At 57.0% G+C, this 25,794-nt stretch overlaps 3 protein-coding genes across 6 annotated transcripts; 2 read left to right on the forward strand and 1 right to left on the reverse strand.

Moving 5' to 3' along the window:
- Positions 1–554: 554 nt before the first annotated feature.
- PDE4C (phosphodiesterase 4C) lies at positions 555–13,244 on the forward strand (the record flags this gene model as incomplete). The annotated part of the gene is made up of 15 exons (XM_080805254.1): positions 555–700; positions 3,777–3,968; positions 4,529–4,565; positions 4,656–4,745; positions 5,037–5,073; positions 5,426–5,538; positions 5,619–5,712; positions 6,237–6,400; positions 6,604–6,702; positions 7,139–7,303; positions 7,390–7,489; positions 8,130–8,284; positions 10,066–10,188; positions 10,444–10,626; positions 11,095–13,244. The coding sequence occupies 15 exons, from the start codon at positions 555–557 to the stop codon at positions 11,479–11,481; spliced, it is 2,085 nt and encodes a 694-aa protein (XP_080661380.1). The 3' UTR covers positions 11,482–13,244.
- A 3,431-nt stretch (positions 13,245–16,675) lies between these two features.
- On the forward strand, positions 16,676–21,927 carry RAB3A (RAB3A, member RAS oncogene family). Its single transcript, XM_080797082.1, has 5 exons — positions 16,676–16,920; positions 18,061–18,288; positions 19,412–19,530; positions 20,042–20,166; positions 21,074–21,927. Exons 2-5 carry the CDS (start codon positions 18,061–18,063, stop codon positions 21,262–21,264), a joined length of 663 nt encoding a protein of 220 aa, XP_080653208.1. The 5' UTR covers positions 16,676–16,920; the 3' UTR covers positions 21,265–21,927.
- On the reverse strand, positions 19,046–25,175 carry MPV17L2 (MPV17 mitochondrial inner membrane protein like 2). 4 transcript variants are annotated; one of them, XM_080797046.1, is made up of 5 exons: positions 24,869–25,175; positions 24,049–24,219; positions 23,030–23,106; positions 22,785–22,913; positions 19,046–19,622 (listed from the first exon to the last, which is right to left on the reverse strand). In XM_080797046.1, exons 1-5 carry the CDS (start codon positions 25,053–25,055, stop codon positions 19,512–19,514), a joined length of 675 nt encoding a protein of 224 aa, XP_080653172.1. In that variant the 5' UTR covers positions 25,056–25,175; the 3' UTR covers positions 19,046–19,511. The 4 variants fall into 4 exon arrangements, with proteins under 4 accessions (XP_080653172.1, XP_080653173.1, XP_080653174.1 ...); XM_080797047.1 differs by lacking the exon at positions 19,046–19,622 and adding an exon at positions 21,384–22,587 and having other exon boundaries at positions 24,869–25,158; XM_080797048.1 differs by lacking the exon at positions 19,046–19,622 and adding an exon at positions 22,155–22,460 and having other exon boundaries at positions 24,869–25,158.
- Between the last annotated feature and the right edge of the window lie 619 nt (positions 25,176–25,794).

Below are 25,794 nucleotides of genomic sequence, written 5' to 3' on the forward strand. Positions count from 1 at the left end.
TCCTGCAGCAAAGCCACGTGCCTGTTACTACCTCTCTCCCAGCCTCAGTTTCCCCACCTGGTAAAGGGTTAAGGGTTTGTAGTTTGGGGGGCAGCCCCTGGTGGCTTCAGGCCTCATTTTCTCCATATGGAAAATGGGCAGAGGGATATTGGAAACACTGCGTGGGATCTGGGCAGCCCCTCGGCAAACTCCGTGCCTCGGTGACCCTCTCGCAATGGAGGCCACTTCCCTTTCTGACTTCCGCATTTCACTCTCCAGCCAAGTTGTCAACCCAACAAGCTGCCCTAATTAGGGCCATGTTGACAGAGGGAAGTGTCTAAGATCCGGGTTCTGGGACCCACGGGGCCACCCCCGAAGGGAGGGAGCAAAGAGTCGCGTCCAGCCCAGTGCCTCAGTTTCCCCATTTGTGTCGGTAGGGGCATCCAGGAGAGGTCCAGCGGCGAGGCGGAGCCGGTGCGCCCTCTGCCCCCTCCCCGCCGGGCCCCGCCCCCGCGGCCGTCCAGAAAAGGTCCCGCGCAGCCTGCGCTGGGTTCAGCCTCCACGCGGTCTTGGCGATGCAGGGACCCCCCGCGCCCGCCCCGGCCCCCGGGCCCAGCTCCCCTCGGGGCTCCCCGCGCGGCTCCCCCGGGCTCTTCAGGAAACTCCTGGTGAACCAGAGCATCCGCCTGCAGCGGCGCTTCACTGTGGCCCATCCGCTGTGGTGAGGCGAGACGGAGGGCCCGCCGGGGGTCACCAGAACGGCTAGGCTGGAGGTGGGAAGGGCAAAGTCAGGGACAGCTGGAGCCGGGTCGCGAATCAGGGTAGGGACGCTCTGCCCTGCCCTCTCTTTCTCGGTATCTCTCTCCTCCTGCCCTATCTCCGTCTCCCGTACTTGGAGACTCTGTCTTTCTCTATCTCTGTCTCCCTCCACCCCTCCACCTCCCTCCACCCGCTGCTTGTGCAAAAGCCCGGGGGACCAGCGTCTGTCCCTTTCCAGCTGTGTGGCCCAGAGCAGGACGGGCTGAGGCTCACGTCTCCTCCTGAACCTTAGCCTGCCAGGGGCAGGCGGGCTGAACGCCCTGCGAGTGAGGGGAGGAGGGAGTGACTCCTCCCCTTGTTCTCGCTCCCCAATCAATCCCGGAGCCAGCAAGGAGATGGCCCCGGGGGCCAAACACTAAGCCTCCGGTGTCCACAGGGGAGGACCGGATTTGACTGGGGCCCTTCGAAGTAGGCTGTTCGCAGTGTAAGAGCGCGAGTTGCATGTCCCACGCAGAAAGTGGACCCGCGTTGACTGGGAGCCGGTTCCTCGCAGCCCCACTCGGTTGCGTCCTAGAAAAACTCCATCCATCCTTCTGGGTTCTAATCCCGACCCCTTCAGGAAGCTGTGACCTCGTGGGGCGCGGGGGCGAGGCTGTGGTCGGAGGTGTGGCCTTGTGGGCGCCGACCGTGTCTGGCGCTTTGCTCTGGATTCGTGCCACATTGGCATCCACTTGATAATTTGGCACCTGCCGGCTCAGGGACTGAAGGTCCCTTCACCAAGGTCACAGGGCCAGTGACAGCTGGCAGGGTGGAGGCAGTCGTGACGGTGGTCCTTGATGGCGCCCTTTCAGTCCGGGAGGGGCGCGGTGTCCCAGGTCCCAGAGAGCGCTGCCAGGGCACCAGACACCTGCGAAGAGGGGTCCCTGCGGAGGGTTCCGGAGAGAGTTCAGGGGCGTCAGTGGTGAGCCCTCGGTCCCAGAAGGTGAGGCTGGAAGAGGGTGGGTCCCTCCGAGGCCCCCTTGCCTCAGTTTACCTATCCAGTCGGTAGACAGACGCAGGGTTCCCACAGTCCGCGCGACCTCGCCCCGAGCCGCCCGCGTCATGGAACCATGGTCTGACCCCACCGCTCTCGGCTAAGTTTAGAGCAGAAAGAAAAACAGCTTTTCTCGCGGCGCGAAAATCCCTGCCTGGCCCTTAACCCTCCGCACCCATTACCTGGATTCTAATCCAGCACCCTGTTGCCTCTCCTGGCCTCAGTTTCCCTATTGATCCATAGGTTTGCTCTTCCAGAAACTTTGGGGAGAGGCAAGGGAGGTGTAGGGAGTCGCCACTCCCAGGGCTCCCCCTCCGAGCAGGTTTGGGTATCCGCTGCCGCTAGCCCTCCCGAGTGTCTCTTTGCTAGCTTCCGAGCCCCGGCCTGGGCAGGGTAGGGTTAAGAGGCACCCGCTCTTCAGGGTGACGTCAGGAAGCGGGCTCGGAAGCCCCAGCTGTCAGGGGATTCTCCGGGAAGCGCCGAATTCGAAAAGGCTCGAGAGCGGCCGGACATAGCCGACTACTTCCGAAGATACCCGAGTGAGGCCGGACGAAGCCGAATATGCCCGACTCGGGGCCGAGGGCTACACGGGCTTGCTCGGAAACCCAGCGCAGCCGAATTTCGGCGAAGATGCCCGTATGCATCCGAACCTGCCTGAGCGCTGTCGGGCGACGTAGCCGGACCTTACCGAATTCGCGAGGCCGAACCTGTCAGGATCAGGCCTAAACATGTGTGATCAGACCCAGCTCAGGTCAAACGTGGCTGTACGTGACCGAGACGGACCGAATCCAGCCGAACTGGACAGAATCCTGTCGAATTCCCCACTCCCACCGCCATCTGAGCCGAATCCCCTGCCCCGAGTCTTCTGGCAGGTGCCGATCCCGGCCGGTGGACTGGGATGGGGTCACTTGACAGGGGACCAGGGGGACACTGGCCCTTGGCCAGGAGCCCTGTGTCTTGGGCGGTCCCAGGTGTCTTGCTGGTTTCGCCTCTCCTGTCTATCCCCTTCTCCCTTCTCAAAAGCCAATGACTCCCACACAGGCAGCTCCTCTCCCCGGTTGCTAAGTGTTCTCTCTCCTACTAACTCCTCTCCTGAACTTCTATTTCCTCCCGCCCCTCCCACTTTTTCTCTGATCTGTAATCCTAGAGGATAGGGGTATAGTCCCCCTTAGCCAGTTCGGGTGTGGTGTGGCCTGACAGAGACACAGGGCTGAGAGCTGGGAAGGGGTGTCGGGAATTATGGCAGCAAGGGGCACTGGGGGAGGATAGAGCTGCGGGCAGAGGGCACAGCCTGTGAAAGGCCGGGAGGTAAAAGATAATAGGCAGATTCTTTGGGCCTAAAGTGAAGCAGAGGTGGGGAAACTGAGGACAAGGCCAAGTGAGCTGGGAGCGTGGTGACACAATTGGGACAGGGCCATACAGAATGAGTGTGGGGCCTGGAAGCTGGGGGAGAGGACAAGTGATCCGGAACGTGGCCAAAGGTGGCTGGGGGAGCCTTGGAGCATGTCAGATCCAAGCTGGACCCAGGCCCCCTCTAGAAAGGAAAGCCCAGGAAGTCATTTCCAGTCCCGGTGAATTTATCATGTGATATATATCTTAGTTTACTCAGTAGTACAGGCCCACAGCGGCAGTCCGCTTGTCTAAAAGCGCTCTCGGGGAAGGAGTATGCCACATCCATATTAGAGAGCAAGTGGTTGATGTCCAGAGAAAGGCTTAACCTACCCATGGTCACACAGCCAACTTGGGGACAGACCTGAAACTCATGTTCTGGGGTCCAGATTGGTCCCAGGGGGAAGGGCTCTGGGGTACAGATGTGGAGAGAGAGGAATGCCGGGCACAGGGTCCCTGGGTGGGGGTGTGATTGTGGGGTGGGTGGACAACCTGGAGGCTACTTCTGTCCAACCCACCAAAGCCCCAGGGAGCATGTGACACAACAGGTGTGGGCCACAGCCAGGCATCTGCACACCAGGACCTGCGGCTCTGACCAAGACTAATCTGCCTTCAGCTTTGACCTGGAAAATGGATTCTCATGCGGGAGAAGCACCCTGGACCCTCAGGCTGCGCCTGGCCTTGGCCGGGTCATCCAGGCCCCTGCTCAGCACAGCCAGAGGCGAGAGTCCTTCCTGTACCGCTCCGACAGCGACTACGAACTCTCGCCCAAGGCCATGTCCCGGAACTCCTCTGCAGCTAGCGATCTGTGAGTGATCTGTGAGTCGGAGCCTGGCAGGATGACACCTCCCGGTTCCTCCCTTCCTCCTTAATTCCTCCACTCTGCACACCTCCTTCAAGTGGTCATTTGAACTGGGCTTTGACGTTTAAGGAGGTGTTTTCCAGACAGCTCACTCATGCCGTGGAATATGGGGAGAATGATATCCGAGAATTATCTGTGCTTGACTTGCAGTTGGGGTTGGGTGGCGATCCGGAGACATTAAATCCAGTTAGAGGCAACCGAAAAACACCTTGGTCTGAGATTCTTGGTAGCCATAATGAAAAGAGAAATACAATAATTTCCGCTCTGCCTCTATTAAGATCTCTGCTGCCCCTGGTTCCCTAGTTGTGAGATGGGGATTGGCCAGAGGAGCTGCTTTCAGAGAAGAGTTAGGTGAGGGGAGCTCAGGGACTAAAAGGACACCCAAAAGAGGAGTCATGAGGGGAGGACGCGCTCAGCGGAGGGCATAGTATGGGTAAAACTGAAAGATGGGAACCGACGTGAGGGCTTCTTCTGGCCGCCCTTCCTGATGTCCCGTCTCCCCGCAGACACGGAGAAGACATGATTGTGACGCCCTTTGCCCAGGTGGGTGCCCACCCTTTGTCCCTCCTCCCGTGAGCCAAGCTGGCAGAGCCGACCCCTGCTTTCCAAGGCTGATCACGCCCCTTCCGACAGGTCCTAGCCAGTCTGAGGACAGTTCGGAGCAACGTTGCAGCCCTCGCCCACCTGCAAGGCCGCGGGGCAGTCAAGTACGCAGGGGGCGGGGTGGGGGCGGGGCCTGGCGGAGAGAGGTGGGGCCGACAGGCGCAGGTACCGGGGCGGGGCCTGCAGAAGAGATGGGCGGGGCTGGCGGAGGGGTGGGGCCAGGCCTAGAGGGGCGGGGCCTGAAGACATGGTGAGGCAGGCTGAGGCAGGGCCGGACCCGAAAGAACACGGCCAGCAACTCTAGGGGGGAAGGGATGGGGTATGCTGGGTGCGGGCGGGGCCTGGGAGACTTGAAGGCGGGGCTGTATGAGTGACGAAGGCCATCCCTACCGCAGGCAGGCATCGGTTGAGAACCCCCCAACTGGCAGTCAGCCCCCTCCACCTACAGGTAATGTGCCTGCTCCCACTCCCTCCTCCCACTGCTGGACAGCTGTGAACCTCCTCTCCATGGTGACCTACTCCGCGCATGAGTCCTTAGGCTTTGCTAATTGTAGTCCCCAAAACACCCTTGGGGATGGAGTCTTCCACACCCATATTACAGATGGGGAGGCCGAGGCCCGGGGGGGCAGAGACTTGCTCACGGTCACACAGCTACTCAGGATAGATCTATCACTCAGATCTTGGGGTCCTTAATGGTCTTATTGGGAAGGGCTCCAGGGTCCAGATGTAGAGATAGAGGCATGAGGGGCGCAGGGTTCCCCAGGGGGGTTGAGGCAGCCCCTGACCAGCTTGGCCCCCAGAGGACACTGGGAAGAAGCTGGCTTTGGAGACACTGGACGAGCTGGACTGGTGTCTGGATCAGCTGGAGACACTGCAGACACGGCACTCAGTGGGGGAAATGGCCTCCAACAAGGTGAGGAGGACCAGATAGCCGAGATCATTTGCCTCTGCCCACAGTGTCCCCATCATCACTGCCCTCACCTTCCCCTGCAGTTCAAGCGGATGCTGAACCGGGAGTTAACTCACCTGTCCGAAACCAGCCGCTCTGGGAACCAGGTGTCCGAGTACATCTCTCAAACCTTCCTGGGTGAGCTGTGGTGGGTCACTGCTTGGGCAAGATCATAGAGGTAGGAAGGAGGAAGAAAGAGAAAGATTTGTATTACAGATCTCAATCTGGGGAAGACAGAGCCAGACATGGACACCTCCGACCCCACGGGTCAGAGATGGACCACAGGGAAGAACAGAGGGAACTTTCAGGAGGAGGAGGAGATTAAAGCTAGGGTTCTGAAGCATGTGTAGAAGTTTTCCAAGGGGGACATGAAGTGAATATGGAGACAGCTAGGTCTCCAGTTTGGGAGATGGAAAGAACATTTGGCTGTTTGGGGGAACTACTGAACCCCAGGTACCCAAGGGCAATGTCAAACAAAAGGGGGTCCCTGAAGTCAGCCATGAATGGAGGAGAAAGGTAGTTACAGGTGAGAGAGACTTTACTCCAAGCTTACTTTGATCTAGGTAAAAAGGCAACAGGTTGACCCTGAGGCTTGGCAAGATCCGGGACCTGACTCTAGGCAGGAATCAGTTTCCCTGAGCCCTACTCTTCTCTGTCTACAGACCAGCAGACTGAGATGGAGTTGCCCAGGGTGACCCCCATGGAGAGCCCAAGGCCCATGTCCCAGATCAGCAGCCTCCGTGGGCTCCCCCACAGGGCCAGCCTCTCTGCAGCCACTGTCCCACGCTTTGGGGTCCAGACTGACCAGGAGGGGCAGCTGGCCAAGGTGGGTCCCCAGCTGGAATCCCGAGACTCGAGTGTGAGTCGTGACTCTGCTTGTTTGGGTGCCCTGTCTTGGGCCTCAGTTTGCCTGCTTGTCTACTGGGCAGGTGGGGCTCAGTGTAGGACCTGGGGCGTGCTGGGGGGTGTCAGTGGTCCAGGGGCTGAGGAAGGGGAGCTGGAGTTAAGCTCCAGTTCTGCACGTTCTAGGAACTGGAAGACACCAACAAGTGGGGACTTGATGTGTTCAAGGTGGCAGAGCTAAGTGGAAACCGTCCCCTCACAACCGTCATGTTCAGCATCTTTCAGGTACCTACTGCCCTTGGCTTCCAGGGCATCTGGAGTTTCTTTCCTTCTCATCTTCCTGCCCCAAGACCTCTGGGGACACTCATTTTCAAATCCTCCCTGACACCCCTGGATGGCATAATTTAAGCTGCATATTGAAGGTTGGATAGGAGGTCACTGGGTTGAAAAATTCATTGTCAACAAACCTCAGCCCCGAGCCCGGCCCTGAAGAGACCCAGCCTTGGAGGAAACAGCTGGACAAAGATACCCTCAGCCTTGTGAGGTCAGGGCTAGACCAGAGGGGAAGGACAGGGACCAAGGGAGTTCAGAGGGAGAGATGGGAGGGCATCTTGGAAGAGGGGGTATTTGAGGGATGGAGAGGAGTTCAGAAGGAGAGAACGCAGAGTGCGTGCTGCTGCCCAGAGGCCAAAGCCTTGACTGGAGGCCTGTGATGGACCAGGAACGGGACCTGCTCAAGACATTTCAGATCCCAGCGGACACACTTGTCACCTACCTTCTGACCTTGGAGAGTCACTATCATGCCGATGTGGCCTACCACAACAGCCTACATGCCGCTGATGTGGCCCAGTCCACGCATGTGCTACTGGCCACACCCGCCCTCGAGGTACTACCCTGAGGCTAGAGGCAGCCAGGGTGGGTGCTGGGGGCAGAGAGCCCTCCCCTTACCTCTTATGCCACGCGCCTGCGCAGGCTGTTTTCACAGACCTGGAAATCATGGCTGCCATCTTTGCAAGCGCTATCCATGATGTGGACCATCCCGGGGTCTCCAACCAGTTTCTCATCAACACCAGTGAGTCATGGGGTGGGGCCCTGCCTCCCCTGTCAGTCATGTGATCTCGGGCCCACCCATTCCTGTTGTGAGCCCAGTTCCCCTGTTTGTTGAAAGGGCTGAGCCCATCCCTCCCTTAGGTGCTCAGAGCGGTTCCAGGTACACAGTAGGTGCTCAATAAATGAGAAAATAACCAATGTGGAAGAACGGACCTGGGGCCACAAAGATGTTAAAGCTCACAGTCCTTTGAGGTTTCTGAAGAACTCAGTCAAATAATTATTGGGTGTCTCATGAGGACATCCTTGGAGAGCTGGGGACAAAAGTAGAGATTTCTTACTCAACGACCCCAGAGTCTAATAAGATGACGACTCAGTTGTTCAGTCAACCAGAGCTCAGTATACACTGTCTCCTTGGCCATGCCAAGACCTTGAGGAGTCCCCAGTCTCAAGGAAGCAGAGCCGAACGCAGATGCCCCCAGCCCTGCAGGCAGGGCTCGGCTAGCTAAGGGGAAAGACAGAATTCTAGAAGGCTTCCCAGTGTAGAAAGGCATTAGAGGCGGGGCCTCCACAGATGAGTAGGAGTTTGCCGAGGGCTTGCGAAACCTACCATTGGGTGGAGTGGGCAGGTGGACAGGTCTTGATGCTTTCCGCCTCCCCCGAAGACTCAGAGCTTGCCCTTATGTACAACGATGCCTCCGTGCTGGAGAACCACCACCTGGCCGTGGGCTTCAAGCTGCTGCAAGCCGAGAACTGCGACATCTTCCAGAACCTCAGCGCCAAGCAGCGGCTGAGTCTGCGCAGGATGGTCATTGACATGGTGAGGCCACAGCTAGGAACTGGACGGGGTGATCTTGGGCTGGTGCGGGTTTAGCTGGACCTGGCCATGTCTCCTCTCTGAACCTGAGCTTCCCCCTCTGTAAAATGGGGTAATGACCATCCAAGCCCTGGGTGAGGCTCGCCAGAATTAGGTCCTGGCTGCCCTTCATACACCAAGTTTCTGGGGTTTCAGAAACTTATGTTTTTTCTGAAACATAAGTCTGCCCATTTGATATTTTTCAGATTCAAAGACGAGAGTAAGTTTTGGTGTTTTGTGCCTCAATTCATTATTAATAATAATAATATTTATTTATTATATATTTCTTATGTATTATTATGTTATTATTATATAATAGTATAGAATATTATTATTATTTTTTAAAAGATTTTATTTATTTATTTGACAGAGAGAGATCACAAGTAGGCAGAGAGGCAGACAGAGGGGAAGGGGGAAGCAGGCCCCCTGCTGAGCAGAGAGCCCAACATGGGGCTCCATCCCAGGACCCTGAGATCATGACCTGACCTGAAGGCAGAGGCTTAACCCACTGAGCCACCCAGGCACCCCAGAATATTATTATTATTTTAATTAAGCAGGCTCCACACCCAACATGGGGCTTGAACTCATGACCCTGAGATCAAGAGTCACATGCTCTAGTAACTGAGCCAGCCAGGTGCCCCTCATTTATTAACCTAACACACATTTACTGGACCCCTATCGTGTGCTTGCTGTGCGCCAATGACCAGTAGAGTTCTGGCCTTTATGAGACTCATGGACTGTGGGGGAGATGGAACCCCAGGCAGAGTCATGATGGGAGACCTGGAGACAGAGTTGGGGGCGGGGCTGTTCATAGCTGGGGAGGGGTTCCCCCCCACTCCCTGGAGGGAACACCACAGTCAGTGGGGCCTGCATGGTGTGGAGGGCCATGAGGTGGGGAGGAGTGTTCCCAGCAGAGGGAACAGCATGTGGGGTTAGCTCAGAGGAAACCAAGGCTCTGAGTGCAGAGGAATTAAAGGTTTAAGGAGGTGGAGTTAGGGGCTTGGGCAATAGGTACCCCCAGTGGGTGCAACGTTGAGGCAAATGGGAGATTTGGGGAGAATTTTTCAGATTTTTATCTGATCCACAGAGAAGCCCTTGGGCTGCCTGTGGATGGTTCCTGCACTGGCTCTGCTTGGGTGCGCCCAGTTAAATTTTTTTTTCAGTTGAGTTTTAAATGGTGCTTAGAGCTGAATTTCCTTCCAAATGGCTGAAAACAGCCCTTTTGGCCACACTGTGGCCACAGGAAGGTGGTTGGAGAGCACCAAGGCCGGTCCTTTCTGACTTTAGATCCATCTGTGGTTCCCATGGCCCTCTGGAGAAGGCCCCCAGTCCCCTCTGAGACCCACTGCACTCCTCACCGTCTGTTACTACTGCGCACTCACTTGCTCCAGCTACAACTGCCTCCTCTATGTTCCTCAGCACATCCAGCCCCAGGGCCTCTGCATAAGCCGTACCCTCTGCTGGGCCTCACCCCTGCCATCAGGCACAACTCACCTCAGTCCCCAGTTTAATCTCCCTCTCCCTTGCCCTGTCGCAAATGTGAGATGTTCCCCGTGATCCCAACAACCCCAGAGAAGGGACCAGTAACTCAGTTCCCCTTGTGAATCTTGTGACATCCCCCCATTTCACAGATGAGGAAACTGAGGTTCAGAGGACTAAGGGTCAGAGTAGGTGTGGTGTCTGGAAGGTGGGGAGTGAGGGGTGGAGCAGGCACAGTCCTCATACTTGTCATCCTAACCCTCCAGGTCCTGGCCACAGACATGTCCAAACACATGAACCTCCTGGCTGACCTCAAGACCATGGTGGAGACCAAGAAGGTGACAAGCCTTGGAGTCCTGCTATTGGACAACTACTCTGACCGCATCCAGGTGTGTGGCCAGGCGGGCCCCAGGAACACCACCCCCCCGGCCCCCGCCGCCCTGGTGCCCATGGCTCTCACTTCATTTATTTCTGAAACACCAACTGTGCACCAAACTTGAAGAAACGGAGGCACCTAGAGTCCCGTGCCTCTGCCTTAGCCATGCCTTCCCCAGCCCCAGTTGTAAGATGGGTATGTTCATGGTCCCAGTCTCTTGGGGATGGGGTGCTATGGCCAGAGCCCTCCTGAACCTTGGTCTCCCCAGGTCTTGCAGAACCTGGTGCACTGTGCAGACCTCAGCAATCCCACCAAGCCGCTGGAGCTGTACCGCCGGTGGACGGACCGCATCATGGCTGAATTCTTCCAGCAGGGCGACCGGGAGCGCGAATCAGGCCTGGATATCAGCCCCATGTGTGATAAGCACACCGCCTCGGTGGAGAAGTCCCAGGTCTGAGAGCTCCCAGGCTGAGCCACCAGCAGACAAGGGGGGAAAAGGGAGGGAAATGGTGGGTGAACCAACCCCCGGGAGTCCTGGCTTGACCACAGCTGGCCAGGGAAGGGGAGTGGCCTCAGTGTGAGGTCTGCCCTGGGCTGGGTGGAGTCAGGCCTGGGATGCTTTCTCTCTGGACTGCAGGGGGAGGGATCTGCCCTCGTGGAGTTTGGAAATGTCTGTTTTGGGTGATGTGGGGGTCAGGGCTGGGATACAAGGAAAGATTTAGTAGTTAGGGGAGTCCAGAAGGGGCTGGGGACGTTCCCTAGAGGAAGGGTTGTTTGAAGAGGGTTTTGAGGGATGAGTAGGAGTTGGGAAATGGGATTCCAGACAGAGGGAACAAGCTGGGCAAAGGCCTGGAGGCTGTTCTAGGCCTAGATTCCATGGTGACTCACCACACAGCTACCCCCCCATATCAACCTGTAGGTGGGTTTCATTGACTACATTGCACACCCACTGTGGGAGACGTGGGCTGATCTGGTGCACCCAGATGCACAGGACCTGCTGGACACGCTGGAGGACAACCGTGAGTGGTACCAGAGCAAGATCCCCCGCAGTCCTGTGGATCTCACCAGCCCCGAGCAGGGGAGCCCTGACCGATTCCGCTTTGAGCTGACTCTGGAGGAGGCGGAAGAAGAGGAGGAGGAGGAAGGAGCTTTAGACACAGAGGTCTCAGAGTCACCTGACACTGAGCTTCCAGCCCCAGAAGCCAGCCCAGACCCTGGGGCCCTACTCCTGGACAACCAGAGGACTGGGGGCAAGCCCTGCGTGGACCATGAGGCCAATGTGATGGCCGAGCCCTTTGGCACCTAATGGCTCCTGGCGGATGAGTGGACCTTCCAGAAAGAGGTCCCAGGTGGCCCTTGCCTTGCCTCCCCCACTTCCATCCCCCTCCCCACCAAGGGAGACAACCAGGCTTTTAGTTAGAGGCAGACCTTAGGATCAAATTGGAGGCACTTGGCTGGGGTCCAGTCTGACCCCGGGCTTTGCCGAGAGAGCTCTCCAAGGGGCTGGACTGCAGGCAGCCTCTTCCAGCACCCTTGGGATCTCCTTCCTGGGCTTCCACCCTCGGTGTGGAAAGAGGGTGTCTACCAGGCCCCTTGTCCACCTTCTCCAGTGGTCATTCTGGAGGTACAGCCATCACTTTATCTTTTCAGTCTTGATCCTGTATTTATTGAGCACCTACTATGTGCCAGGCTCGCGCCTGTCGTGTGCTTCTAGGGTTGCCCTGCACTAGGTGGTGGTGAGTCAGCCCCCAGGAGACCTACCTGTCCCCCACCCCAGGTACCTCCCCTTCATCTGCCAAGCAGCTCCATGCGAGAGAATGGAAACTTGAATCGGAGAATTTTTAGCACCAAAGCTTTGTCCAGAGCGGAACCTGGCTCAAGAGCTCTGATGCAGAGCAGGAAGGGCAGGAAAGACAGAGCTCTGTGTCGGGAACTGTCTCTCAAGACTGACTTAGCTTGTGGCTGCCTGTGTACGGGTTCTTGCTCTAAGTCACTGTAGTTTCTGTCTTGGGGGTCTCTGGTTCTTTTCTCCCGAGCCCCAGGACTCCCTGCTGGGTCCCCCTCCTACTTTCTCCCTCTTCTAGAACAGCAACAAAAGCACAGCCTTCTCCCCACACCTCTCCCCGGCAGGTCTCTGTTTCTGAGGCTGCCCCCAGACTCCCAATAGGGGAAAGGAGGCCTCTGAGGCTTTCTTCCCAGTCATAGCCCCTTCTGGGCCTCAGTTTCTCCTCTACGGCCTGATCCTTGTACTTGGGTAAATTGTGGTTGGAGGGTGGTGTCTGTGACCTTTCTGAAATATCTTAGAAACGTGGGGGCATTGGACGTGTCTCTGGGGTTAAATAAACCCTATTACCCGAAATTAATACCATGCCCACCTCAGGGATGGGGAAACTGAGTGCCAATAGGCGTGTTGCCTGGTCAAGGCGATGCGGCTAGGAGCAGGACATTAGCCAGCAGCGCCCCCTGGCGGAGGGAGGTGCGGAGGGGAGGCGGGGTGAACCCTGGGATTCTCCTTGCCTTACTCGCTGTTCCTCAAGCTCCCGGCTGGCGCTGGAGGGGCTTTCCTCGCCCGCAGCAAAAGAGGCGCCTCTGCTTAAGTATCCTGTTCTATTCCCGCTTCCAGAAGCCTCAGTATCTCCCCCACCGGCCTCTCTCCTGTGCCTGAAGAATTATAATGGGACTCAAGTCGTGGAGCAGCCCCTCGCTTCAAGAACAGCCGGCTTCATTCCTAAATAATTCCATTGATAATTCCATTCCACTGATAATTCAGCATCATCACAAGTAATGATCAAATTCCACAGAAGGAGAATTAAAATTCATCTGGGTCACAAACTTAGTGCATTTCCTTCCAGACTTTTAAAAGGCAAAGATTTAGGGGCGTCTGGGTGCTCACTCGGTTAAGTGTGGGACTCCTGATTTTGGTTCAGGTCCTGCTCTCAGGGTCCTAGGACTGAGCCCCGCGTCAGGCTCACGCTCAGTATGGAGTCGGCTTGACATTCTCTCTCTCCCTCTGCCTCTGCCCCGCCTCCCCACCGCGCGCACACACACAACCCAAAATAAATAATAAAAGCTTTTAAAAAAATAAAAGGCAGAGATTTAGGGGATTTTTACTTATAATTTTTCTCCCTCCCCCTTTTGTTACAAGTAATACGTGTTTACTATAAAGAATTTGGAAATAATGCAGATAAAAAAAAGAAAAGAAAATTCTGCTATAACCTCCCTGTAGATCATCTGCCTTCAGCATTTCACCTTATTTCCCTGTTTCTTTCTTATGTGCCCCTTTAATTCGGGCCACAGGCATCTGTCCATCTCCTTCTTATTGACTGCACTCCACCCATGCTGGTGGTTTTCCATACCCCAAGCTGTGGCACCAACTCAGGGCCTTTGCACATGCTGTCCCCACCACCTGGATTACTCTTCCTCCACCTCATCCTCACCCATTGGGTCTCAGCTCAGCATCTGCTCCCCTGCAAAGTCCTCTTTGACCCCCACCCCCATCCCAGGCTGGAACTAGTAGAAGTTCTCAGGGATTCTTTTAATTCATGTCCACTACCCTCCCCACACCCTGATCCCCATAGGTCTGGGCCACGTCCACCACACCATCCTTGCTATCCCCTAGAGATGGATATGGACAATTTCAAATCTCTTAACCTCTTTGAGCTTTTATTGTTCCATGGGTAACATGGGCTCTTTTTAAGGATCACATAATTGCAACAGGTAACATCTGAGAAGAGTGCGTCCTGAGCCAGGCACTGAGCCACCTTGCCATTCCCCCTTTCTGGAGCATTGTTCCCCCGCCTCTTCCTCTGGCCAACTCCTTCTCCTTCAGGTTCCTGCTCAATGTAACTTCTCCAGGGAGGTCTGCCCTAACCTCCCTGACCAAAGTTACCCTCTCTCCAATCATTCATTCATACATGTCATACCATCACAGGGCACTTACTGTGGCCACAGGTCTAGGTGTTAGGGACACCAGTTCCTAACTCTCAGAGGTCTCAGTTGGCTAATGGATAAATAAGTCAATTAATTATTTTGTTTCCTTCCTTTCTCTCTCTCTCTCTCTTTCTTTCTTTCCTTCTTTCCTTTCTTTCTTATTAGACTCCACATCCAACATGGAGCCCAAAGCGAGGCTTGAACTCACGACTCTGAGATCAAGACCTGAGCTGAGATCAAGTGGGACTCTTAACTGATGGAGCCACCCAGTCTCCCCTCAAATAATTATTTCTGATAGGGGATGTGCCAGGAAGGAAAAATATGGTGATGTGATAGGAGGTGACATGGAATTGGAACCTCTGAAAGGAGGTGGGTGTCCATCAGAGATCTGAAGGGGATGAGAGAGCCAGATTTAGAAGGAGGTTGGGGAACAGTGCTCCAGGCAGCGGGAACAACAGGTAGAAAGGTCCTGAGGCAGGACTGCCCCTGGAACCAAAGGGAGCTAACTGGAGGAGAAAGATGAGATGGGGAGGTAGCTGGTGGGAAGTGGGTGGCTAGGGGGCCTGGTTTGTGAGGTGGAGTCTGGGCTTTACTGTGAGTGGGATGGGACTTAGAAGGGTTTAATCCCTTTCTCTCACCAGCTCTGGTGTCCACCCCTGCACAACAGTCCCCCATTCAACCGTCCTTAATTCTGGAGTGGAATGTTGATTCTTAACAATAAAGGCCTTTCATTATTTTTACTTTAAAATACAAATCCCAGGGCGCCAGGGTGGCTCAGGTGGTTTAGGGTCTGCCTTTGCCTCAGGCCATAATTCCAGGGTCCTGCGGTAGAGCCCCATGTGGGGCTCAATGCTCAGTGGGGAGTCGCTTCTCCCTCTGCCCGTTCCCCTGCTGTGCTCTCTCTCTCAAATATACATTAAAAAATAAATTTTTAAAAAATCCCTCTGTTCAGCAACTGACGTGCATTATTGTAGACCTTTTCCCCTTGCGGGGGTGGGGGGAGGAGACACCAAAACAGGTATTTCTGAGTGCCACCCACGTACAAACCCCAAAACAAGCGTTTGGGAAGTGAGGAAGCTGAGCAGCCTTACACGTCCTCACCTCCACCACCCGGATGCGGGCCGGTTCCTGGGCCAGCCGTGTTTAGGGCGCCACCGACTGCCCGTCTCCCTGGAGGGGGAGATTGGGGGTGAATTTATTTTTGTTTATTTTTCATGTTTTTCTCAATTTTTCATTTCTCCGCAGTAGGTTCTTAATACTTTAATAGTCTCGAGTGGAGGAGAGGGACAAAAATGTTACCCTTAATAAAAATAGGTTTCCCAAACGCTTGCGGAAAAGTGAGGGACGGTCCCGCACTTCCAGGGGGCGAGGGGAGGAGGCGGGCTCGAGGCGCTAAGTTATTCTGGTCTCTAGGCGCCTCCGCAGCTGGCGAGCTTTTTATAAACAGGACGAACACCCCCCGCCCTCCCCGCCCCGCGCCTGGGGAGGAAGCAAGGAGATCAGGATTCTCTGGGGGCCACGCTCCTCCTGCCTGGTCTGGGGACCGGAGTTGAGGGGGAGGGATCAAAAAAGGGGGTAACGATCTCATTCTCCCGCCCCCCTCCGCCATTCCGACATTTCCCCCCTCAAGATTTGGGGAAATAAACGACTGAGCCCCTCAGCCTCCAAAGTCTCCACTCTCTGAGTCTTGTTTACCCAGGATGGAGGGAATGGGTACCCTGTCATTTAAGTCAGGAACCAGGATCCGTTAAGCATCTCCCAGCCCCATCTTTATTTTGGGGTCTTTGAACCTCGCTAAAACCCTCCCTGTTTCCCGTTGTTGTTTCCTGCAGGTTTGCGGGGATTTAGGAGGTGAGCCGTTTCTCTGCCCTACTTCAGCATTATCTTCGAAATTTTCTCCGGAAGGTGGGGCTCAGGGAGAGGTGGGGTTCTTGTGTCGGTTAGCCCTTTCCTTCTTTTCTAGAAAATAGTACTCTTGATCCCAATTTTTTCTTCTTCTTTTTCATCTCAGAAACATGATCGGGCATCTACCAACCCGGTCCCCTTTGGAGATCTTAAACCTCAGAAATTGCAAGGGGTCTCTTTTGACCCCTACTGTCGCTTTTTCTTCATTTATCCGTATTTTGAACCCATAATTAGGGTGCGTGGAGCGTCTCTCAGATGCCTGCTCCTCTTTTCTGAGATTGGGAGTTGGGAGCGCTTTTAACCAGAGGTCGTCGCACCCAAAACAGGGCGGGGACCGCGGAAGTCCCACACCAAAGGTGGGAGGGGGCGGGGAAAGGGAACGCCCCCTGAAGACCCAGGCTCAGCGAAGGCCTCAACCCTTCATCCCTGCAACCACTTGGGAGCCATCATTGGACAAGAACAGAAAGGTGGTGATCTCTGATTGGCTAGTCAGTCCGTTGCTCGGGCGTTTAAGCCAGTGAGAGGTTGGCACACAGTCCCTCCTCCCTGACACAGGCAGGAGGCGGAGCAAGTAGGCACCTCCCCCGCGCGCTACTGGATAAGCACACTGGCTCCCGCCCCATTCGTGCGTCAATCTGCGCAGGAGCCCCGCCCCTCCTGGCTCTACGTGCGTCAGCGGGCTACTTCTCCAGGCGCGGCTCCGCCCCAGGATGGCGTCACGACTGTATCTGCATGTGAGGCCCCGCCTCACTCTTTGCAGGACGTCACCGCGGACTGCAGGGGCCTGAGCCGCTGCTGCCGCCGCCGCTGCCCCTGTAGCGCAGCCCCACATCAACGCAGGGGGCCCCGGCACCACCGCCGCCAAAAAGTCTCTGCCGCTAGGGTCACGACCGCATCGGTGCAGGGCAAGGTGAGTTCCGGGGCGGCCTGGGTCGCCGCCTTTCCGAACACCTACATAACCTTCATTTGACTGATGGGCTTGCCCGAGTAGGGGACGAGGTTGACTAGGGTTAAATGGGGGAAGGATGCGGCGGTCACAGCCCTAGTAGGGGTAGGGCCCTGGCTCCCCCTAACTGCCTGCTCCTCACCTCCACCCCCCCCCACACCCCTGGCCTCTGCGGCGGAGGGGGAGGGGAGGCTAGTGCCTTGCGGGAAGCTGTGCGCGCGGGAGGCTCTGTGCGTGCGCGTGCGTGTGGTGTGAACACGCGTGTGCGCGCCCGCCTGTGCCAGCTGGTCTGTGTGCATACCCTTTTGCTTATGTACCGGGGTATGCTCGTATGACCCTGTGGGTGTCCCGACCCCGGGGAGTGAGTGCCGCACGCGGATGGAAGGAGACGCATGGACTGTGCGTGTGCGTGCACGGGAATGCGTGTCCGCGTGGGTGACGTGTTCACGCCTGCATGCGTGGAGGGGGCTTTGAGCACGGGTGGGTTTGTACATTTGCATATGTGTGTTGGTGTGCGGACAAGTGTTTGTGTCTCTTTCCTGTGCACCAAGTGTATTCGACTCTGATGTGCACACGCGTGTACGGGTGTGTTCCCTACTGCGTGCACGTGAGCGTGTGCACGCCCCGCCCCTAGCACATGACCAGCTGTCTCAGCCCGATCTTTCCCTGCTTGCGAGCTGCGACGCACATCCCCGCGGGAACGTACACGCGTGTGCACTTGCGCCCTGCGCGGCTCGGTTCTGAGCAACATGAATGATTGATGGGGGGCGGGGCCGGCCGTAGTCACCCCTACCTGCTCAGCCTTAGAGTGTAGGATTACAGCCCGACCTGGGGGGAAAGGCGTGCTGGAGGGGGCTACAGGGCTGTCCCCATCCCCACCTCTCTGAGCTCCTCCCTTGACACTTCCGGCCTTTCAAGGTCATGGCCCACCCTTTGCCGTGAGCCCCACCATTGGTACTGGGGCTCCTGACCAGATGAGGGTAATCTCTATAAACACTAGTCCCTCTCAAGAGCTCTGGAGTTCTCTGCACCCTGTGCCTGGGGCTTGGGCAGTTGGGGTCTGGAAGGGGACTCCTCAGGCTTACCTACACCGTGCACACCCAGATGGCGTCCGCCACAGACTCACGCTATGGGCAGAAGGAGTCCTCGGACCAGAACTTTGACTACATGTTCAAGATCCTCATCATTGGCAACAGCAGCGTGGGCAAGACATCCTTCCTATTCCGCTATGCAGACGACTCCTTCACGCCTGCTTTCGTCAGCACCGTGGGCATCGACTTCAAGGTCAAGACCATCTACCGCAACGACAAGAGGATCAAACTGCAGATCTGGGTGGGTCCAGCTGGAGAGCTCCTGTCTCTTACCAGTTTACCTTCCCAGAAAAGCAGCCCCTGCTTTGCCTCTTTCCTGTCTCAATTCATTCATTCACACACTGGGCATTTATTGGGTGCCTACTGTGTATCAGGGGCTAGAGGCCCCGAAGACAGTGCCCTGTTCTCCCATGGGTGCCTCATCACTGCTCTCCAGGAGTGAGGAAGGAGCAAAGGCTGGGTCCTCTCTTCTGCCTGCTGTTGTGGAGAGCATCACTTAGCTCGGTACCTCAGTTTCCCCCACTATGTTTTCTTGTGAGTCTTCATGAAGTTTCATCAGGATCTTGGCCCCAACCTCATCCTCTGGGACAGGAGCAAGCACCTTCCGTAGGGTCTACTGGCCACCTCCCTTAACCCCATGGAGGCCTGAAGGAACCTGTTAAATCCCAAGTTGGAACTGTCCCTTCTGTGCTCACTGTTCCCATGGCTCCAACTTCACCCGTCCCCTGGCCTGGGAGACCTTGCCTGGTCTGTCTCCTTCTACCTCCACCTCCTCACTGTTTCTCAGATGCACCCAGCATAGACCCACTTCAGCGCCTTGGCCCCTGCTGTGCCCTTGGCCTGGATTGTCTTTCCCCAAATCTCCACATGGTTCCCTCCTCACTCCGTTCAGCTTCTAAAACCAGACCCTCGCCCACTGCCTGGCCTTCTCTGTCCAACTTTATTTTTCTCCTCTGTCTACATCACCCTCCAACACGGGATCCATTTTCTTCCTTTTTACGTGTTTATTGTCTGTTTCCTATACTGGGTAGTTGGTTCCACGAGGCAGTGATTCTTGTCCATTTTGTTAACAACTGTGTCCCCAGTGCCCAGCATGGGGTGTGGCACACACAGGTCAACGCGCAGGTATGTTGAATGAATGACGGAATGATTCTGTAGGTACCTGCCTCCAGAGGGTGGTTGAGCCCCATGTTCTCCATGTAGGTGACCAGCCGGCTTTCCTGACCCACTGTGCCTTGGGGCTGGCCCCTGCTCCTCTCCGGTTCTCACCGGGGCTGGACTGGACAATTTCAGAGTTGGTTTCTGCTCTGAGGAGCTCACTCACGTGTGGGAATTCTCTGACCCCCGTCTTTTCTTCCTCCCAGGACACAGCAGGGCAAGAGCGGTACAGGACCATCACCACTGCCTACTACCGGGGAGCCATGGGTTTTATCCTCATGTATGACATTACCAATGAAGAGTCCTTCAACGCCGTGCAGGACTGGTGAGCACAGCCTCGCGCCCTCCCAAGACGGTCTTCGGAGCTGGATTCTGACCTGCTCTGTAGTAACAAAAACGTGGTGGCACTGGCTCCAACTAAGGGGAATAAAGGAGCTCATTGTAAATTTATAGGTTAAGAAAAAAAAAATCAGGGAAGGGGCAGAAAATATAAGGTCAGTTTGTATTGGATGAAAGGACAGGAACGTTTACATTTCTGTCCAAAGTAATGATACATTTTAGGGAAATTTCTGAATTAGCAGAGGGAGAAGGTCTTGTGTCTGGGGGATGGGGATCTGGGAAGGGCGGGCAAGGCTGCGTGAAAGGGATTTTTGAAGATCAGGGAGCCGTGGGACCGTATTCCTGGCAGGACAGAGGCCGGGAGGAAGGACCAAGCCTGCCAAGTTCAAGGAATAATCGGGAGGTTGGGGGCTAGAGGGCAGTGAGGGAGGGGGAGACAGAGATCAGTGGAGCTTGAATCTTCCCAGGCCTAACCCACTCATTGCTGCTTCCCCCAGGTCGACCCAGATCAAGACGTACTCATGGGACAATGCCCAGGTGCTGCTAGTGGGGAACAAGTGCGACATGGAGGATGAACGGGTGGTGTCATCGGAGCGTGGCCGACAGTTGGCTGACCACCTCGGTGAGTGCCTAGCGGGGCTGCACACCAACAGACTGCAAAAGGGACGCTGAGGCCCTGTAAGGGGAGGGGACACCCCTAAGACCTCCCAGCAAAGCCAGGATAGGGCCTGGATTTGAATCCAGACAATTCACACTTTCTGCAAATGGCCTGGAGCCAGGAGCTGGATCTTGAAGGATGTATAGGAGTTCGCTGTGCAGTTAAGTTACTGACTCACTCTGACACCCTCACTGTCAGCCTCGTATTGGTTTGTTAGGCCCAAGAGGCCTCATTTAGTGGGGTAGAGGGAGAGACCCGGGCTGGGGGAATGCACTGATGGGGGCAGCGAGGTGCTCTGCCTGGTGTAGGTAAGACTTGGAGGAAGGTGCTGGATCTGGAGCTCAGGCAAAGGGTGGTCTCTCAGGCAGAGGAAACTGTAGGTAAAGGCCAGAGGTGGGGAAGATCCTGGGCGTTCTGGCAGGTAATTTTCTAGGGCTGGAACACAAGGGGCACTTGGGGGAAACCTGGCTGATCACGCAGGGCCTGAATGATACGGCAAAGATCTGGGACTCCTGTAAAGGCGACTGGGAGCCACAGGGTGTGTAAGCAAGGGAGGGCCCAGGCGAATGGGAGTGTCAGATGCTGCCAGGGGCCAGTGCACACGTTACAGCTGGTGGCAGGAGCAGGGAAACAGGTCTTGCGGTGGGGCGGGTGGGGGGAGGGTTGGCCTGGAGACGAGAAGGGGACAGTTTTAGAGCAAAGGAAAGAGTATGAGAAACAGAGCTGAGCGGCCTCCCTGCCGAACTTGTTGGCGCCTCTAACAAGTGGTCAGCACCGGGAATCTCCAGATGTTCCCTGCCCTCTGAGAAGCGTCTCTGGGATGGGGTGGGGGTGGGGGTGGGGTCCTCACCCCTCCCCTCCCCACCCACAGGCTTTGAGTTCTTTGAGGCAAGCGCCAAGGACAACATTAACGTCAAGCAGACCTTTGAGCGCCTGGTGGATGTCATCTGTGAGAAGATGTCCGAGTCTCTGGACACGGCCGACCCCGCAGTCACGGGCGCCAAGCAGGGCCCACAGCTCACGGACCAGCAGGCGCCCCCACACCAGGACTGCGCCTGCTGAGAGCTGCCCTTGCCCCCTCCCAGCCCCACCCCTGCCCACCCCCTGGGCCCGATCCAGCCCCGCACCGGCCCAGGGCGTGAGACCCCCACCCCCAACTTAGCCCCTCACCCTTATTTATTATCGTAGTTATTTATTTATTTATTGGAGAGGTCCCCCAGGGGCTCAGGCTCCCCGCCCACCCCCTCCGCGTCCCGCCCTGTACATACAGCCCTGTCCCCACTCTGCCGTGGCGTGTCGTGGCCCTGTGAACTCACCGCTCCCCCTCCTCTCAAGACCCCACCTTTTTTAAAAATTCACCCCTATCAACAGTTACCAGTTTTGCAGAGGGGGCCCGATGACCCCCCCCAGGGCAGGCTGATTGGGTGAGGGGAGGTAGTCAGGTCAGCAAGCCTGTCGGCTGTGACTTGGTGGGCCAAGGCCACTGTGGGGGGATCTCAGCATGGACCACGGGGTGGACCAGAGCCAGGTAATGGCCTGCCTGGCTCCTCACCCCCTATGTTTTACCCTTATTTGGAGGTGAGGGCTGCTGTGGGTACTCGCCACCCTGGGACTCCCCCCCAACACCAGACCTGTTCTGACGTCATGAGTGTCAAACGTGCCCCCCAGATCCCCAGGAGATGTCATGACAACACTACACACACCCAATAAAGCGAATGGATGACACTGTGTCCCTATGAGTGCCAGCCTGCCACGGTGGCCTTGGTCACCCGCAGGAATTGCAATGACAAGAGAATTTAATAGAATTTCTACAGTCTGTGACCTGAGTATGAGACTGGAGGCCACCGGGCCTTGCCTTAGGCTCTGGATTCTGGGGGCTAATTCCAGGCTATGTCCCCACTTTGTGCCCAGCGCCCAGCTCATAACAGTGTTGAGGGGCTGGGGCTTGGGACTGGCTGGCTTGGGCCAGGTGCTGCAGATGGGAACACCTCTGTCACTGGTTCATGGAGGGCCTGTGGTGAGAGGGGCTCTTGGATGACCATCTTCACGGTTGTATTCCAGATGGGGAAACTGAGGTTTTATACTGGGCTTGGAAGGGGCAGCCCAGCCAGATGCCCAGGGGTTGGGGAGAGGTTGGAACCAGGCCTGTTGTGCTCAGAGTCAGTCTCACCCTGTCTGGGACCCAGCTGGGAGGGCTGGGGCAGCTCAGTCCACATGGTGCCCAGGGCCACACAGCCAGGAGTGGATGACCCCCGGATCTGTCCGTGCAAGAGGCATCTGGTCACACACCCCGTCCACCCCTGTGGACTCCTCTTCACCCAAGCGAGTCCTCACCCACCTGTCTTCTCGCTGGGCTCAGTCTTGCGGGACAGACGCAGCAGGGACCTGGCCAAGGTCATCAAACAGCAGAGGCTGGGTGTTCAACCTGCTGGGGATCAGTTCCACGCCCACCTGCTGTGCTTGGCAGATGATCACAGGCCCAGGAGGACCTCACCCTAGAGTGCAGCTGAACTGCCACTCGGAGTTTACACATGTGGCCCCTGACGAGCCCCCTGGGTGTCCGGTCCGCCCACCGAGCTCACCCGGTACTTCAGGTAGGAGAGGTACGTGTCCCAGCCCAGCGTCAGGCCGTTGATGTAGGTGACTCGGAACTGCGGGGGCACGAAGAGGAAGTTCACCAGCTGGGCTGCTGGCCAAACGCACCAGTCGGCCTGCGGGGCGGGGCAGAGTGTGGTGAGGGACTGGGGCCTTGCCAGGGGCGGGGCGGGGGGGGGTGGAGGGGTTGGGGGTGGGGGGAGCGGGGGGAGCTGCGAAGGGCAGGGCCCACCTTGTAGAATTCCCAGAACTTGTCCCGCAGCTCCTGGCAGCTCTCATCCAGGGTTTGGCCCTCCAGGCAGCCCAGGCCTGGGAAGGAGACCAAGAAATTAAGAGTGTCAGAGGCTGGGGAGTACCGGTGATGGAGCAGATAGGGCAGGAACCCTGAGGGACAGTGGTGTCCCAGGCAGACAAACCACGAAGTTTAAAAGCCTTGGGGTGGGAAGGGCCACACACAGCAGAGTGGCTGGTGTGGAGGAACAAGGCAGAACAAGTTGGTTCCAGTGAGGGAGAGGTCAGCGATAAACACGCACCCCCTTAGGGGCACCTGGATGGTTTAGTAGCTTAAGCGACTGGCCCTTGGTTTTTGGCTCAGGTCATGATCTCAGGGTCCTGGGACTGAGCCCAAATTGGGCTCCACACTGGGCATGGAGCCTGCTTAGGATTCTCTCTCTCCCTCTCCCTTTTGCCCCTCCCACTTCCCTTACTCTAAAAACAAACAAACAGACAGACAGACACACAGGCACCCCAAGGTAGATGCACCCTTCCTGAGGCTGAGGCTGTTTTATTTCCTTTCTTTCGCAAAGGAGGAAACTGAGCTTAGGAGGGCGGGGCTGACACTCTTCTCAGAGCCAAGGGCTGGATGATTGGACCCCATCAACCCTAGTCTCAGCAACTCTTCTTTCAGCCTCAGGGCCTTTGCATGGGCCGTTCTTCATGTCTGCTGGCTCCTTCTTCAAGTCTCAGCCGAGTGGCCTCTCCTCTGGGCAGTCCTCCCAACCACTGCCCAGGGGAGCCCCACCCAACACTGCTTCATCCCTCCTACACAAAGCACCACTGTCCGACTCTGCCATTCATACCTGCCCCCAGTGGGTCTGTCCTGGTGCTACTGTGACCCGGCACCCAATCCAGAGCCACACACACAGGAGGCCCATCAGAAATGCCAACTCAGCACCCCTCTTACCACAAAGCTGGCTCTGCCCCTCCTGATATGGGGGGGGGGGCAGAGCCCAAGCTCACAAGGCTCCTTACCCAAGAAGTACCAGACGCCTAGCATGGGAGAGGCCACCAGCTGGTCAATGAGGACCTTCCTGAGGACGTTTGGGAGGCCAGGGAGGCCAGACGCCGGGAGCAGGTGGTCCAGCCAGAGGTACCAGTAGTGCAGGAAGGGACCCATACTGCAGCCCACTGCAAACATGCTCGCTGAGAGCAGTTCAAGAGTCAGGTCAGGCCAGCAAGTCCCCAGTCTATGCCGTCCCTAGGTACCCTCCCTCCCTGATAAACCCGAAGCCCTCTCCGAGCCCACCTGTAAGTTCTTCCATTACAAGTCCCACTGCCAGGCACCGTTCCAGTGGCTCCTCTCCCATTTTCTCTCCTCATCCCCTTCACCACCCTACCGGGTTCTACCCGGTAGCGGGTTCTACCACTGCTCTGCTTTCCGGAGGAGGAAACAGGCACAACAGGTTGGGAAGTGTGGGGCCAAGGCACAATCCTAGGCTGGCTGGGTCCAGACGCTGAGCCCTTGACTATCCTTGGTGTAGTTTCCAGTGCTCAGTGCCTGGTCTTAGTGTTGGAGTAAGGGAAGCGGACGAGGGGGTGGACGGAAACTGGGGCCGGGAGGGAACAGGGACCAGGAAGTAGAAGGAGATGGAGACCTGAGGTGGGGAGCTGACTGAGACCCCGGGGTGAGGAGGAGGGACGGAGACCCGAGCGTGGGCTATGAGGGTCTTGGATGCACACCATGGTCAAGGGTCCCGCCGGGAATTGAGGCCACAGGTCAGGGGTCTCCGATTCTGAGATTGGGCTCAAAGGTCCCCCGGGGTCAAGGGCCAGTAGCTCCAGACTTGCTCACCTGAGCGCCGGGGGTTGAACTTCTGGCCAGGCCGGGCGCGGACCTCCCAGGATTGGCGCACACCGTCCCCGACCGCCATGAGAACACCACAGCCCAGCGTGTTGGTGACGAGTAGCGCACGGCCTTGGAACAGGGGCTGCCCCACGGCCCGCAGGGCGCGCAGCCAGCGCCAGCCGCCGGAAGCCATAGCCCACCGCGCCGCAGGACCCCGCACCGGGGATGCCCTCCCGGCGCTGGCCAATCGCACGCGGTCTTCGCGGTCTGCACGCCCGCTCCAGCCCTCGCCAGCCGATCGCGGACCGCTCGGCGCTCCACTTTGCCGGGCTCTAGAGTAGTAGTAGCCAATAAAAGGCCGGCATCCCATCCCCGGGCCAATCGCTGAACGAGGCCAAACCCTGCCTTCCCCACTTACGGGCCAATCGCAAATAAGCGTCTCACCACAACGCACGGATCAATGGCCGCCTCGCCACCTCGTTTCCCCGCCCCTTTCTGCACCGGCCTATGGACAAGCGCCGCCGGACTCTAACCAACCAGCCCGATACGGCACTGACCAATCGCAGGCTAGCTTTACGCCAGCGACCGCCTGTTGTCCCGCCTCCCCTGTGGAGGTGGCCAATCTTGCTCCCTCCAGACTAGTTGCCCTCCAGATTCTCTGATTCTTCCGGAATCCTAGAGAAAGGACCTGAGCTGCGGCCTTGGCGGCTCACCCCCGGCGGAAGTCTAATCTCGCAAAGATTCACGGAAGTCGGGGCGGGTTATGGTTTGGCTGCGCCCGCGGCCGCGTAGGATCGGGCCCAGCCGTTGACCTTTAGCTGGGTATCTGACCTCGGTTCCAAAATAGTAATAGTTAAAACGCTCGGCGGTGATCTGGGCGTATCTGACCTCGGTTCCAAAATAGTAATAGTTAAAACGCTCGGCGGTGATCT

Source organism: Martes martes (assembly GCF_963455335.1).
Source record: "Martes martes genome assembly, chromosome: 1".
Taxonomy (NCBI): Eukaryota; Metazoa; Chordata; class Mammalia; order Carnivora; family Mustelidae; genus Martes; species Martes martes.